At 40.2% G+C, this 16,523-nt stretch overlaps 1 protein-coding gene across 1 annotated transcript in view; it reads left to right on the top strand.

The window, feature by feature from the left end:
• plpp4 (phospholipid phosphatase 4) overlaps positions 1–16,523 on the top strand; it is a 163,029-nt gene that overhangs the window by 136,674 nt on the left and 9,832 nt on the right. The window contains exon 6 of the mRNA XM_017694051.2: positions 8,353–8,523. Within this exon, the coding sequence (XP_017549540.1) occupies positions 8,353–8,523 (171 nt within the window). The remainder of the gene's footprint in view (positions 1–8,352; positions 8,524–16,523) is intronic.

Genomic DNA, 16,523 nt, shown 5'->3' with positions numbered 1-16,523 from the left:
TACTAAGGACATTTTTATCAACTGTTATATCTCCCTAAGCAGAAGGTCACTATAATGGTGGAGAGGAATAGAGAGAGGAGAAAAAGCATGTATGCAACCTTTTGGACATCTCTTTACCCCTACTCAACTGTTTTTGAGTGTCACCTTGCCCCTTTAAACTGAGTCACAAGCAGTAGTGGTTGAAACCTTCCCTCTGAAATGGGACCCTCAAATAAAAAGAGCATCACTTCATTAACAGCTACTAGCACTGCTGTGTAGTCATCCAAAGTTCAGCTCCTCACTGCTGGACTTTAGTTACATTTAGGACATCATATGCTGTCAAAGAGGGGGGCAATTATTTATTATCACCCACCACTAATTCTTCAGCGATATGAAGCTGAAGTCAGATATTCTCCAGCTTCTTGTACGAATTTTAGAAATTTAGCTTGGTAGCTACCAAGACATCAGCGTTTGGAGGGTCATGTAGCCCCAACACTTCGCCCGACCCCTCTATCACAACAACAGTTGGGACACCCTACACCTACATGTGACCATGCAATATGGGGGGCTAAGGCTAAGTGGTAGGGGTGAGGGGTGAAATGGGATTGGGCCATAGTGTACCGTTAAAGGTGCAATCAGGACCACTTCAATGTGGACTCAGCAGCAGCCTATTACCCAAAATTCTTTGAAACACAGGTGGGGACCTTGCCTAATTTTCTAAAAAAATACTATAAAAGCCTGGAGACGAGAAGGGGTGTGTGGAGTCAACACAACTTAAAAAAAATGAGCTGAAATGCAATATGATACAATTATGTTCCCTAACTAGAGGTACTGAAGACATTACTGAAGAGATGGGGAGGGGTATGTTTACAGATGTCTGACCAACATAGTGAAAAGGAGGACCGGAGTATGCAACAGCTGGACTGGTGGGCAGAATTGGCAAAGACTAAAATTTGAGAGAAATGTGTGTAAAAAAGGCAAATAAATAAATAAATAAATGCAGAATATATATATGAACAATTATGATTGGCCGGTTTTCATTATTATTTATTAAATTCTCATCAAACAGAATGTGTTACACTATAATGAGGGGAGAGACACACGCACCCCGTCTTGTCGCCGGGCTTTTTTGTTTTATTGTTTAGGTTTAAAACATCAGGTTATGAAAAGTGGCTCCCACCTATGTATCAAAGAAAGTTGGGTAATAGGCCACATTGATGTGGTCCTTGTGAATTTGTGGACCCCATAGGATTAAAACCATTGTTCTACCTTTGAGGGCACATTTACAGCATTTGAATGATTATAGTGTTTACTGCTTAAACATTTAGCACCCTCAAAGCTTCCATGCTGCATATCGCTGTTGTTGGAAGAAAACTCCAGTTTTTGTCATTTTTCAGTTTTTGACATCATTTGAAGACGCCTGTTGCCCTTTACATTGTTTGCAAATTTCATGATGAATGGACTAAAAGAAATGGCTCAAAATGACTTGAAAAAACTCTGGTTCCATTGACTTACATTAAAATTAAAGTAGGTTTTTTCCTTCTCCTGTAAAGTTACAGATCAGAATGTGATCCATGAGGATGTGGTTAGTGTTTGACTTTTTCCTGGAATCTCATTTATTTGGAGTCACTGGTAGCCAGTTTTAGGTGTAATTGATTGGCCAACTGTTGTCATGCCGACTAGTGATTACAAAACCCAGGACTGGAAACTGATTTTACAGTCTGGATTTAAAGATCTCAGAGCTAGAGGACAACTAACATACATTGTACATGGCAGTGAATAGCTGTTGTCTCTAATCATACACCAGCAAGGTAGGGGTTTCTAATAAATTGGCCAGTCAGTGTATGTACTGTACATTGAGAAAAGAAGCTCATTTTGTTGTTATAATGGAATCATACTGAACAAATAATGTAGTTTCTACCTGCACTGTCTAATAAGTTCACTGATTCACCTTATAGGCTGCGTTGCTTTCACACATAGTCACTATCAGTGCAAACACGCAGTATTGATAAGGGAAAAGCTGTCAGATGGGTTTGTGATCCAGGCTGCTGCCTCACGCCTCACACTGCATCAGTACGCTATAGAGATTTCACACCCACATCAAAGCACTTCTTTGTGCACTTGCAGGTTGTCAGTTCAGGGGAATGTTTTCACTGATGTATTAAGGCCGCCTTTGTATTCCACTTTTTCTTTCACCTCTTTTCATTTTACTGGTCATACATCAAATTATTGTCAGTTTCTGTGATTTCATAGAGTTCAGTTTTTATTTCATGCAGACCTCTGCATGTCTAATCGTGCATGGCTGGAGCTGCTTACTGAGCTCTAACCATCATAATGATGCTACATTTATCTACGCTGAAAACGGTGCTTTGACTTGTGAGGCTTTTTTGTTTCTAATGTCGTTTAAAAGCCCAGACACTGCAGACATAAAATCCACCGTCCCTCTTATTACCTTCATGTGTTAATGTTTATAAAAACTTGTGAGGTACAATATTCCAGTGATAGTGGTGAATAATGAGGAGACAGAGCTGAACATGTGTCTGTTTATTAGGAGGAATAATGACAGCACGCTCGGCTAAAGCATTTGATAAATGGAGACTGAAACTGTGGTGTGGCGATGGTTTGATAAATAGCACTCCATATATGTTCTCAATGAATATAAAATAAAGGAAAAACAAAACACACACAGAAAAAAAAAGATTTGCTGAAAAATGCTACTTTATTCCTCATTATTGGTCAATTATTTAAAATACAGCCACAACGTATAATTGAGCTGTTTAACTAAATAATATAAATGTGTACAATAACTATCATGCCAGTTAGCTAAATTTCATCAGTGATGCACCTTAAGACTCTTACACTCAGTACACATATATGTGGGACAGAGAAGGCTGAATCAGCGGGCTAAATAGCTGATGATGTTCACTTGTGCCTCGTTTCTGCCAGACTACATATAGACATCTCTTCCTTCAGTATGTGGCAGAGCCCTGAGAGAAAAGGAGACCAGTGAAGATGTGAGAGCAGAGCTGATCTAACTAGATAGAGTTGAACTAAACTAGAAAAAGAGAAAAGAAAAGAAAATGACCCAGTGAGCCTGGTCTTATTTTGTGGGCTGAAAAGCCAAGTGTTTTCGTTGAGTATAAGTGTCAATAAAAGAAAGCTCTCCGTCTTCACATCTGCCCCTGGCGTCTTTCCTCCACCCACTATTTAAGTCTTTATAATGTTAGTTGTTGATGTTAGAGAAATTTATTTCCACTGTTACTGGACTTGGCTAACAACACTTGTTAGCCTAGTAAACATCCATCCATCCATCCATCCATCCATCCATCCATCCATCCATCCATCCATCCATCCATCCATCCATCTTCCACTTCTCCGGGGTTCGGGTCACGGGGGCAGCATCCTAAGCAATGAGGCCCAGACCTCCCTTTCCCCAAACACTTCCACTAGCTCTCCAAGGGGGATTCCGAGGCGCTCCCAGGCCAGCTGGACGATATAGTCACGCCAGCGTGTCCTGGGTCTTCCCCGGGGTCTCCTCCCAGGTGGACTTGCCTGTGACACCTCCAGAGGGAGGCGTCCAGGAGGCATCCTAACCAGATGCCTGAACCACCTCAGCTGGCTCCTCTCAACATGAAGAAGCAGCGGCTCTACTCCGAGTCCCTCCTGGATGACCGAACTTCTCACCCTATCTCTAAGGGAGAGTCCAGACACCCTGCGGAGGAAACTCATTTCGGCTGCCTGTATTCGCCATCTTATTCTTTCAGTCATTACCCAAAGCTCATGACATAGGTGAGGGTGGGAACGTAGATTGACTCGTAAATCGAGAGCCTTGCCTTATGGCTCAGCTGATTCTCATCCCGGCCGCTTCACACTCGGCTGCAAACCGATCCAGCGAAAGCTGAAGTTCACAGCCTGATGTCCCCAATAGGACCACATCATCTGCAAACAGCAGCGATGTGACCCAGAGGTCACCAAACCGGACACACTCCATCCCCTGACTGTGCCTAGAAATTCTATTCATAAAAATTATGAATAGAATCGGTGACAAAGGGCGGCCCTGACGGAGTCCAACTCTCACTGGGAACGAGTCTGACTTACTGCCGGCTATGCAAACCAAACTCCACCTTTGTATGTACAGGGCCTGAATGGCTCGTAGCAAAGAGCCATGTACCCCGTACTCCCGAAGCACCTCCCACAGAATACCCCGGGGAACACAGTCGAATGCCTTCTCCAGATCCACAAAGCACATGTGGACTGGTTGGGCAAACTCCAGTAAAGCTGAAAAAATATAAGCAAATCCATAATATTTTATAGTTCTGCTGAAGCATAAGTGGTGTTGTACTGCATTGATAGCCTGTGTTTTCTTCCTGAGCTAAAACAAATAGTGATTTCAGTATTGACAACATGAATGGATAACATCCCTATACCTAATGTCTAAAATTGTGGGTTCAAGAGACAAGTTTAATGCTTTGTCTCAGGTAGGATTGTTGTCCAGTTTGAGCTCAGCTGTCGGGTGTCTGGTCGGTCCTCTCAACCAAATATTAAAATGCCCAGTCCCGCGCTCTAAATGTGATTGAAGTAGGTCTCTCGATTTTCTGTTGAGAGGCAGGTGTGTTATGCAGCTGTGTCATAGCCATGTATACAGCACATAAAAAGCATGTTGAATTAGTCAAATTAGGCACCATCAGTGGTGTAGTTGCTATTTTGAGTATGCTGTTTTGTACAGTAATGTTTGGATTGAGGGTAATGGCAGGGTGTGACACACACACACACACATTTTCTAAGCCGCTTCTCCCTCAGGGTCACAGGGGTTGCTGGAGACTATCCCATCTGTCATTGGGCGGAAGGCAGGATACACCCTGGACAGGTCGCCAGTCCATCGCAGGGTGGACAGACAGACACATATAATCACACACACAGTCACATCTAAGGGCAATTCAGCATGTCCAATTGGCCTGACTGCACGTCTTTGGACTGTGGGAGGAAACTGGAGTACCCAGAGGAAACCCACGCAGACATGGGGAGAACATACAAATTCCACAGAGAAAGGACCCTGATCACCCGGCCAGGGAATCGAACCCAGGCCCTTCTTGCTGTGAGGCGACAGCGCTCTTACAGGAGACAGAGTAAATAAATAACTGGTTTTATATGGTTTTATTTGTGTTACACAATGGCAGAACAAATAGTACACTAGAACCACTCTGATTTTCTGATTTTGACAATCTGACAACCCTGGTCTCAGGTCTCATGTATGCATAAAAGCCCATTTTAAGGACAAACATTGCAAATCAGCAAATCACTACAGATGTGACATCTGGGGCATTCAGCAATTCTGTGATTTGTTATGCTCATGTATCGGTTCCTATTAAATAAACATGAAAACAGTAAAAGAAAGGAATTCTGAGACCTGTTCCCTCTCCAGAGAGCACAGTGGCTATAAGCAGTTTAAAGAGTTAACGCACACCAGGGCACCGAACCACCACCACCTTTCCAGCATGAGCCAGCCAGTGAAGCTCATCAAAAGGCATGGCTAATGTGCGGGTTTGCGGTCAGGAGTGCAAGAACAAGCTCGTCTACGCCGCCTCAGGTTTCCAGGGCAACAGGCTGTGGGAAAAACAAGAACCCTGGGAAATCTGTCCATCGCCTTCAACTCTCCAGGGAGAATGGCACATCAGCGATGGCTGTGAAGTGAGGAATTACTGAGAACACGTACAGTGAGGAAGTGTTCAGCTCCATTTGTTGCTTTACGGAAATGCCTTTGTTCCGAGACCTTGACTCTGATCACAGCAGCGTGGATGTCCACGACACCATAACAGACCTTATTCCTTCAGTCTGGAGCAAAGAAAGCATCTGTTTCGCACATTTAGGCCACTCTTCATCTGTGGTAAAATGATTTATCAATACTGTGGTCAGTTTATATGAATCTGCAAAGAAATGTATGCCACAAAGACGGAATTTAATGGTGGAACTCTATTAGAAATAAAGGACCTAACCTATCACTGGGGTGGGAACCTCAAGGCTCTATCTCAATACCTTTAGTCAGGGAACATAACTGAACCATAATCCACTGAAATGATCTGTTCTAAGCTGTACTGACTCTACACACACCCCGTCTCGCCTCCAAGCTTTTATTTTACTGTTCTGTTTTACAACTTTCGGTAATGGAAAGGTACAAATACAAACTTTTCACCTAGAAAAACTTCACAATCAGACCTTAAAACCACTGCTGTACCTTTGAGGGAACATTTATATTGTTTGTACCTTGATGAATGAAAAATGTACTTGCACAGAACCTTTATTTCTAAAAGGTTGTATAAACTACCACTTTCAGTAAACAAGCAAGTAATCTTCACTGTCCAAAGGTTAAAGAGATTCAGCATGAAATTTCCGCACAATGTAAAGAGTGGCTGACACTTATTTATTTATTTTTTATTTTTGGACAGTGACAATATGCTTCACACTGTATTTGCCTTTTATTGTTACTGTGATGAAAGAAATCAATAAGTTTACATAATGATACAAATTACATTCTGATTGCATACACAGGCTGAAACTTACAACAATAAAGGCAGCATGGGACTTCTTTTATACAGTGATAGGAAACTCAGAGAAAGCGTCAATTCTACATGCTGATCCCTTTTACTATGACCAACAATGACATGCATGCTCACCAACTACCCTGGGGGCAGATTTTCCAGGGACAAAGCCAAAATCTGTGATGTGATTGTACTGTATTAACAGTGAAATAATAGAGTGACTTATTTACGATTTGGCCCTGCGATGGACTGGCGACCTGTACAGGGTGTTTCCTGCCTTCCGTCCAAGCATGGGAAGCTGGGATAGGCTCCAGCTTCCCCCATGACCCAGAAGGATAAGTGTCTTAGAAAATGTGCCTGTGTTGTGTATTTACTATTTATCTAGGAAAGTGTCTGTTCATAAACAGTATTAACAGAGCTGTATATGAGCCAGTGTTAGCACAAAGGGCTAATGTTAAAAGACACCCTAAAAACAGCTGATATGAAAACTACAAATAAATATAAAAATATAACCTAATGTATACAATAACAAAATGCACATCTGGCAGAGTACATAGACAAACCTACACAGAGAAACATAGTCACATTATATTGAAAACAGCTGCATTAGCTTTCATCTGGATGAAGATTCTAACAGAACATCTCATTTTTTTGGTAAGAAACAATATATTGACTATATTTCAGATTCAAGGACAGTTACAGCTTTGTATGTGAGCATATAATATAATAAAGAACAAGGATTGAAATAAAATGCAATTTAACAAATTATAAAAAATATACAAAAATAAATAAATAAATAAAAAATCAACGCCAAAACCAGCTGTTGGTGCTTCAACTGTTCTTTAGTAAAGAAAATGGTTCTTTACGGAACCAAGAACACTCAAAGAAACCTTTCCGTGATGAAATGGTTCTTCAGATTCATGGAAAATCTGCTGTAGATGGTTTTGTATATAACCTTTGTGAAATAGGGATCTATGTAGCATCCAAACGGGTTCTTCTATTGTTACGACATCAAGCCTGGAACAGCAGAAGAACCCTTTTCCAAAAGGTTCTACATAGAACTGACTATAACACATCCATGCACATTTTCCATCGATCTGAAGAACCTTTCACCATGCAAAGAACTAATCATGCAAAGGGTGTTCAGGGTTCTTTACAAAACCATTTATTTGACTAAAGAACCTTTTGAAGAATCATAAGAATGAAAACAGTTAAAATAATAAAAAATCCTTAATAGAAAACAAAAAATGACTGAAGCTAAAACCAGCTACACTTAAAACGATGGTGCTTCAGTGGTTCTTTAGTAAAAAAAGGTTCTATATAGAAACACGAACATTTAAAGAACATTTGGAAACAGTTGCATTAGTTTCCAACTGGATGAAGATTCTACAACCCCAATTCCAATGAAGTTGGGACGTTGTGTAAAACAAATAAAAACAGAATATGATGATTTGCAAATCCTTTTCAACCTATATTCAATTGAATACACTACAAAGACAAGATATTTAATGTTAATTAAACGGAGCCCTGCCGGTGACATCCTGTATATATAAAAATTATGCATGGCCACAACTTAGTAAGGCATGGGAATGAGATAAGTCAGGGCCATGACTTAATCATCTTATTCCCACGTCTTACTAAGTCATGGCCACGACTTAATCATCTCATTCCCATGCCTTACTTTTTATTTATAAAGGATGTCACCAGCAGGGCACCGTAGGTTCTGAAATCAGAACGTTTGCATCAAATATGCAGCCGTCTGAAATAGTTCTGTCCCTGAAGTAGTTCTTTTGAATCTTTACATTCTTTTCACTCGTTTCTCTTTTTTTCCCCACAGTTGCATTCTCTGGCCTGGGCTTCACCTCTTTCTACTTGGCGGGCAAGCTGCAGTGCTTCACAGACAGCGGGCGCGGACGCAGCTGGCGCCTCTGTGCCATGATCCTGCCCCTCTACAGCGCCATGATGATTGCCCTGTCCCGCACCTGCGACTACAAGCACCACTGGCAAGGTCAGAGAACTCCCCTGGGCTGAGGCCTGAAAGAAGCCTCTCCGATCTGTACTAGAGTGCTGGCCACTGACACGTGAGCTGGACGCAGATTCAGAGCAGTTTATGTCCGTTTGACTGATCTATTCAATGGTCTCCCATTACAGTCAGTAGAAGCAATTAGGGCATCGCCACTCTGGTCCCACCACACAAGTGTCCCAACATGCTTTTTTAGTATTATCCCTGATTTAAAGGAGTCGTCCAGCACCTGTCGATGGACTTCCATTCTAATGGAATGTATGGATGAAATTAACCATTGGCGCCAGTTTTAGTCAGTTACATTTATTTTCACTCAGAAACACACCAAGAATGACTTCGAATTTACATTTACAGTGTAAATGAGCATGTAAAAATATAATAAAGAACAAGGATTGAAAAGTAAAAGTGAAATATAACAAATCAAGAGAGAAAATACACTAAAAATATATATAAATAACAGAATAATAATAAAAAATCTATAACAGAAAACAAAAAATGATTTAAGCTAAAATCAACTACACTCTTAAAAAAGATGGTTCTTCAAGGGTTCTTTAGTAAAGAAAATGGTTATATAAAAAAAACATGAATGCTCAAAGAATCCTTGGCATGATTAAAGGGTTCTTTGCGTGATGAAAGGGTTCTTCAGCTTGATGGAAAATGTGCTTTAGATGGTTCTTTATAGAACCCTTAGTTGGATGGTGCTTTATAGAACTCTTTTTAAAATGTTTGTGTATAGAACCACCTAAAGCACGTTCTCCGTCAATGTGAAGACTGCTTTGACCATGCAAAGAACTCTTTACTTGTGCAAAGGGTGTTCATGGTTCTATAAAGAATAATTTTCTTTACTAAAGAACCCTTGATCTTTTAGAGAGTATAGGATAACTAGAAGGGGAAAGGTCATGAACAAATGTTATGTTGGCTTAAAAAGTGGTTGCTTTGGAATCCCAGATGGCAAGTTGTTGCTAGGCCATTGCTATGGTATCCCAGGGGGTTACTAAGGTGAAGCTGTTGCTATATTGTCCTTCATGGGTGCTCAGGTGTTGCAAGGCCAAAAGAATGGCATCCCAGGCGGCTGCTAAGGTGTTGCTAGGCTGTTGCTATGGTATCCCAGGTAGTTGCTAAGGTGTTTCTAGGCTTTTGCTTTTGCTGTTATTTCAGATGATGAGTGGTAGTGAGCAGAGTGATAGCCTGGATCTAGGGATTTGATGCTACTGGCAGATGCATATCTATAAATTACATCACTGTAGTCCAGAATAGAGAGTAGAGTTGCCTCAGTGATCCCTTTATTTAGATATAGGAATATAAGTTTTTGCCTGAACTTACTGATATGATGTTTAAAAGTAAATTCATAGTGCAGACACATACTGGGCTTCTTATTTTCAATGGCTCTTTCAATGCTAGATCCTTTGATAGTCTCTTTGCACTAAAACTAGCTTGAAGAGCTGGCTGTAAGGCATTGAAGGAGCTCTGAGGACTGCTTTCTACTGCTGCATGAGCAGATTCAGCAGAGCAGTATAGAAGGGTGTCATCTGAACAAAGGTGCACTTTGCAGTGTGAGGTGGAGATGGAAATATTATTAATGTATATACTGAATAAAACCGAGCCTAGGATTTAATCTTGCAGGACCCCTCGTAACAGTAATTCAAACACATATAAAAAATAAGCCTCAAACATGTTTCAGGCACAAACTGGATACATTCTGCCCATGTGATATGTATGAAATGGGGAAATGAGCCTAAATGCTCAGTTATTGTGTTGTGTGCATGGAGAAACATAAAATTCTTCTTTTTCTCATGTTTCAGTTTGTGCAAATCACAGCTACTGGTTCTGCATCAATTTTTCCCCCAGTTTATAAAAGCAGTCTAAAATGTACTTTGCATTAATGTCCTAGACATTATGTTATTGAGAGACTTCAGAGACAATGGCACAGACACAACAGTTTGATCAAGCATGTCAAAATGGGGACCTTCCAAACCAAAGTACAAGTTATTTTACCCTCTGATGCTCTCAGTTCAGTTCATAAACGCCTTGCTAATTAGCTGATGAACTGAATCAGGTGTGTTTAATGAGGCAGTGTGCTGAAATCTCCAGTGTTGCAGCCAGGGGGGTAACAGCAAATTCTGGGCCCTGTACACTCTCAATGTCAGTGGGCCCCTATCCATGCCAGTACACGAGGAACGTGACCAAAAAAAAGGGGGTATTTATTTAAAATTTATTTAAAAAAAGCATAAATAAGCTTTTAAGCTACAATCAGATCAGATTATATTGATGAGAGGTTCTTTCATTCACCACCTGTATTGATGCATTTGGCCTACTTGTGCTAAAAAAAAAATCATAATCATCATAATTTTGATTGATACTGAGATCAACATGATTATTCATTGGCTTTGGTAACATCATGAATTCATTGAGCACTGATAGCTTTTAAGCACAGCACTGCACTGCAATGCTAAGGCTTTTTACCAGACAAAAATAATACATTGCTAGTGTGCACTTGAGCCTACTACAGTGATATTGGTAGGCTATTTACATGTTGATATATACAGCAGAAATATTGCTAGGTGGATCGTTTATTAAGTTTCACTTTGAGCTCTGCTGTGTTAGTAGACAATATGCTATAGCACACGCACTGAACCAAAAGGCTAACTTACTTTAAACTTAAGATAAACAACTCACATTTAGGCAGTAATTCTACCAGTCAGCAGCTCGCGCTCTCTCTCTCTCTCGCGAACCAACATACCAACGTAAGGGGGGTCGGAAGGGGGAGCTCGCACTTGAATACTTGAACAAAGACCTCACCTTGTCTTTGTTCATCTCTAACCTCAGGCTCATCTTCAGAAGAGCCGTCAGGACTGGCCACTGCTGCTCCTGCTGCTGCGCCAGCGCCACTGTTTGTTTCTGAAACTGGTTAATGTTGACAGCTAACGTTAGCCGGCTCATAATTGTCTTTATACTTACAGCCGCAAGCAGACTTGTTGGCAACTAGCTAAGCTAACGACTTCACGTGAGCATACAAACAGCAGCAGCTGTCTGGAGTGGACTACGTTAACTTTAATTGGACTTTGCATAACAAGCAAACTCGGTTCACCTTTGGGAAAGAAAGCTGTCAACAGCTGCCTCCCCTCATTCTGCATTCTTTCTTTTTCCTTCCTTTCTTTCTTCTTTTGATAACCTGATTTGTGCTTTTTGGGCAGCATGATGTCCAGCCCCCCCCCCCCCCCCCCCCCCCCCAGGTCACTCAATCTGGGCTCACTGACGTTACACTTGCCGGTAGCTGTTGGGTGGACTAAACCATTTTGCACCGCCAAGAGGGGGCCCCAGAATGTCCAGTATGTTGAGAGGACTGTGACTAAAGTTCATTCCCTCAGTTGATGTTATCCATATATTTGAAATATTAATTAATAAATAATTAATTAGAGGGCCCAATTAAACACCAAAATAAAAACATCACAAAAAAAAATTATCAGGATTTTCATGGGCCCCTCTCCCTACTCGGGCCCTGGGTAGTCAGGCCCACTTTTCCCCCCACTACCACGCCCATGGTTGCAGCACACAAAGACTAGAGCCTGACACATTTGGGTTACGTGGAGGCCTGAGCCTCAAATACATGCTGAAGCACTGTGTACCATCATAGTAATACTGCTAAAACTTTCGAGAATAGATGAACTTGGTGAGAAGACGGCACAAAAATCACCTCATGCAGCTGCCATCTGCACTCATTATCATTTCACAAACACTACAGCCTTAGCTAGAGTAAAACTTCACCCCTGTAGAATGCTTTGGTGGGAAAATTTATTAGCACGGTTGCCTCATTGTCACTGAATTTCATTTTCTGTTTTGTCACAATATTGTTGATGGATCAATTTTTTTCACTGCATCTTTTAAACCCTAAACCTCACCAGTGCGGCAAGGCTATGCACAGTGGATAAGCTGCAGGCTTTAGTAAAAAGATTTTTATTTATAAAAATGTATTTATAAAATTTAATTTCTATTTATATTATTTATTAGATTTTACATTTATTTTGAGCTCTGCCTGAATGTGTTTTGACTCAGCAGTCAGTGTTTCTTCTGTTATTTATAATTAGCTGATTAAACTGGGAGTTTTAAAGGAATGCTCTATCAATTTACAACGACCACATCTGTACACTCTCAGAAATAAAGTTATGAATCTGTCACTGGAGCAGTTCCCCTCTCATCACTGGGGTGGGACCCTCAAGGGTACATCTCAGTACCTTTAGTCAGGGATCATAACTGAACCATAATCCACTGAAATGATCTGTTCTAAGCTGTACTGACTCCACACACCCCGTCTTGCCTCCATGCTTTTATTTTACTGTTCTGTTTTAAAACATTCGGTTATGAAAAGGTACAAATGCGAACTTTTCACCTGGAAAAACTGATTTAAGGTTCATAATTAGACCTTAAAACCACTGCTGTACCTCTGAGAGAACATTTACTGTTTGTACCTAAAAGAATGAAAACTGGCATAGAACCTTTATTTCTAACATTGTAATGTAGTCAATAAGCATGGACAGTGATTTCCCAGAAAAGTAGAACTGCATCTGTACAACGTTTTATTGAATATTATTTCAAATATTCAAATATTATAAAAGGATTAGACAAGCCCAGTGTTTCACTCTAAAGATTGGATGTAAAACAAAATCTTGTTTGGTTACTGTTGCCAAATTTCAATCATTTATATTAATTGATACATTTTATTGTTGATTTGCTTCTGTTTGATTGCATATATTCTATTCTTTTTTTCATTTTGTTTATACCTTTTAATGATTACTAATAAAGAATTATTATCCTACTACTTTATTACTAATAAAGAATTATTATCCTGCCTAATCTGGCAGCCCCGAAGAGGCTGCTGAGCCTGTTTGAATGTGTCAGCGATGAGCAGTGCTGGAGAGCAGAGTGGAAGATTTTTAACTTAAAATGAGAACAAATTTTCTGTTTAATTTTTGTCAGACAACAGGCATATTTCACATTCTTTATGATTGTGCTTTTTAATGTGCTCAAAAATCGCTTTACGCTAGAACGAAAGTTAAACTCAGCTGAGTTGGAATAAGTGTGAATAAGTTTTTCCTTCTTCAGCTCGTTAGTCTGCAGGGTGGCGTTTATTCTTGGAAATAAATGCAACTTGGGAGCATTTGGAGCAGAAGGAAGTGTATGTGGATTTCACAGGGTGATTAAATATTATCACCTTGATTCAGAGCTCTTAAACAGATAGTAGCTGATAGACTGGAACAGAAACTCAATATCCCTCTGATCATCAGTGTCCCCAAGAACCATTGACTTTCACAGAAAAAGATTGACTGAAATGAGTTAAGCAATAAATGATGTAGAAAAATGGGTTGAAGATTTGAATAAAACCGGACCTAGGACTGAACCTTGCAAGGACCCCTTTTGACAGTAATGCAAACGCATATTAAAAGCAAGCCTCAAATATGTTTCAGGCACAAACTGGATGCATTCTGCCAACATGATATGTATGAAACCGGGGCACAAGCCTAAATGCTCAGTTTTTGTATTGTGTGTATGAAGAAAACACTTATTTTCCTTAGAGCAAATCACAGCTGCTGGTTCTGCATCAGTTTTTCCTCCAGCTTTTAAAACCAGTCTAAAATGTACTTTGTCTTTATGTCTCAAAAGACATTGTTATGTTATTGAGAGACTTGCTTTAACAATGGCAGCAGACACAATGCAAATTGGGAGCATTTGGAGCAGGAGGAAGCGTTTGTGGATTTCAAGAATTAAAGTTTATCACCTTGATTCAGAGCTCTTAAACAGTTAGTAACTGATAGACTGGAACAGAAACTCAATATCCTTCTGATCATCAGTGTGACCAAGAACCATCGACTTTCACAGAAAAAGACAGTTTGACTGAAATGAGAAAAGGCAATTAACTGTTGCAGATTCTCTTGTTCTCCTTAGATACACTGCTACCGTGCACTGCTGGTGACTAGTTTAGCATTCAGTATTATAAACAAAACTTTCCTGTTTCCTATTATACTTATATAAAAACAGTATTCAGAAGTGTGTGGTTTCATAAAAATGGTTTACAGAGCTTTTATGTTTTGTTAATATTATAATTATCCAAATCCATCAAATATTATCAGATATTTGTTGCACCTTTAAAACGTTTTTTCTTCAAGGGATTTTAAGGAAATACAGTAGTTCTATGTAGAACCATGGGTACTCAAGGAGCCATTTGCATGCTTAAAGGGTTCTTTGCTTGGTGAAATAGTTCCTCAGACTGACAGGGAATGTGTGATATATGGTTCTGTATAGAATCTTTTTAAAAAGAGTTCTGTATAGCACCAAAAATGGTTCTTCTGTTGTATACAAGTTTGATGTCGTAAGAATATGAGGCTGCAAAATGAGGCTGAGGTCTGAAAGTTCCAGAAGTATCTACGAAAGATGACTTGCTGGGCTGCTGATCATGAGCTTTTACAAGAGCCCAGTTTTACAAGAAACGATATAGAAAAATGGGCTGAGGAGTTGATTAAAATATCTAGGTCAGTGATGCTGAAAATCAGCCTAGGTCATGTACAAATACAATTGATTAGATATACAATTATATTTTTATTGAGAAGAGTGGCTGGTTTGCTTTTTTATCCATTGGGTGATATCTGTAGAACAGATAGCGGACAGTTTACTTAAAACCCACCAGAAGCTTAAACTGGCCCAAAATGTAAGAGTTAATGAACACATACTGGTTAAACCAAACAGCGACAAAAAAACTAATTCAGGGCTGCAGGGTTACTTTTCAGTTAATAGACTAAACAACCATAGCTTAAAGATATTTGCAGCACCCAGAGGAACACAATACACAGCATGGCTTATCATTCATGATTAATCAAGGGAAATTTCCTGTTGGATGAGTATAGAGGGCTCATTCAGATGAATTAATGAGCCAAACTCAAGCTAACCAGTGCATGGTCAGATGCTGATGAGAACATTTTCAACACATTTTCAAAACGATTCTATACAAACCCTATACAACACATTCTCCACCAACCCGAGGACCCATTTCACTGTGCAAAGAACCATTTAAACACGAAATGGTCCTATATAGAATTCATGATTCCAAATAGAACCTTTCCCTTTACTAAAGAACTCTTAAAGAAACCTTTTTTAAGAGTGTAAAAAGCTATCTTGTTTGTGATCGATGCGCAACCAGAGCCGATGCGTCCAACTAATTTGCTAAGGCCTCGTAATGCTCCTGCGGTGTAAGGGCTTCAGGTGTTGCCCTCCTTGATCTACTTTAATGAATACCTTTTTTGCTGCTTCTACGGTTTTGATCTCCATGTAGTCATCAGTCTTTTCTGCCATGCTGGAACACCCATTATGCCAGCGTGCTGTCATCATCAATCAAAGAGCGACAGAGAGGGGCAAACATGTCACATAGTGCTGATGAAGAGAGTGAAGTCATGAGGAAAAGAGCGAGATGAAATGGGGGTTTTAACAGGCAGTCACCTTGTGTAATAGCAGAGAAGGAATGCCCACCTTGCTTTAGCAGGTGTTTTTACAGTATTTCTCCATACCACTGACCCTGCCCCCCCACTCTCATTGATGGAACTCATTGATCATCGAGCCATATCTGTTATCTGTTACAGTGCACGCTAAGAGACACCTCTCTGCTGATGAATCTTTCTCACCCATGTCATATCACACCAACCCCACACTCATACTCATACACAGTACCATTTCTCTTTTAAAGGGAGAGAGAAAGAGCAGAACTGTTGGCCCTCCGGAGACAAATGACACCAAAAATGACAGGGTTCTTGCATAACTAGCACACAGTGCTAATTACGCTCAGGAAAGAGCTGCATCCTGCATTTTCTTGCTTAGCTAAATCATGAATATATGCACACACATTTAGATATTTATTTCTTTGATGTCTTTTGCACAACAGCATGCAGGAAAACGATCTGGATGTGTGATAAACAGCAAAGAGTCTTTCATGTATCGTCGCT

Source organism: Pygocentrus nattereri, chromosome 5 (genome assembly GCF_015220715.1).
Source record: "Pygocentrus nattereri isolate fPygNat1 chromosome 5, fPygNat1.pri, whole genome shotgun sequence".
Classification (NCBI taxonomy): Eukaryota; Metazoa; Chordata; class Actinopteri; order Characiformes; family Serrasalmidae; genus Pygocentrus; species Pygocentrus nattereri.
Note: the sequence above shows the minus strand (reverse complement) of the source record. Positions and strands in the feature narration are given on the sequence as shown.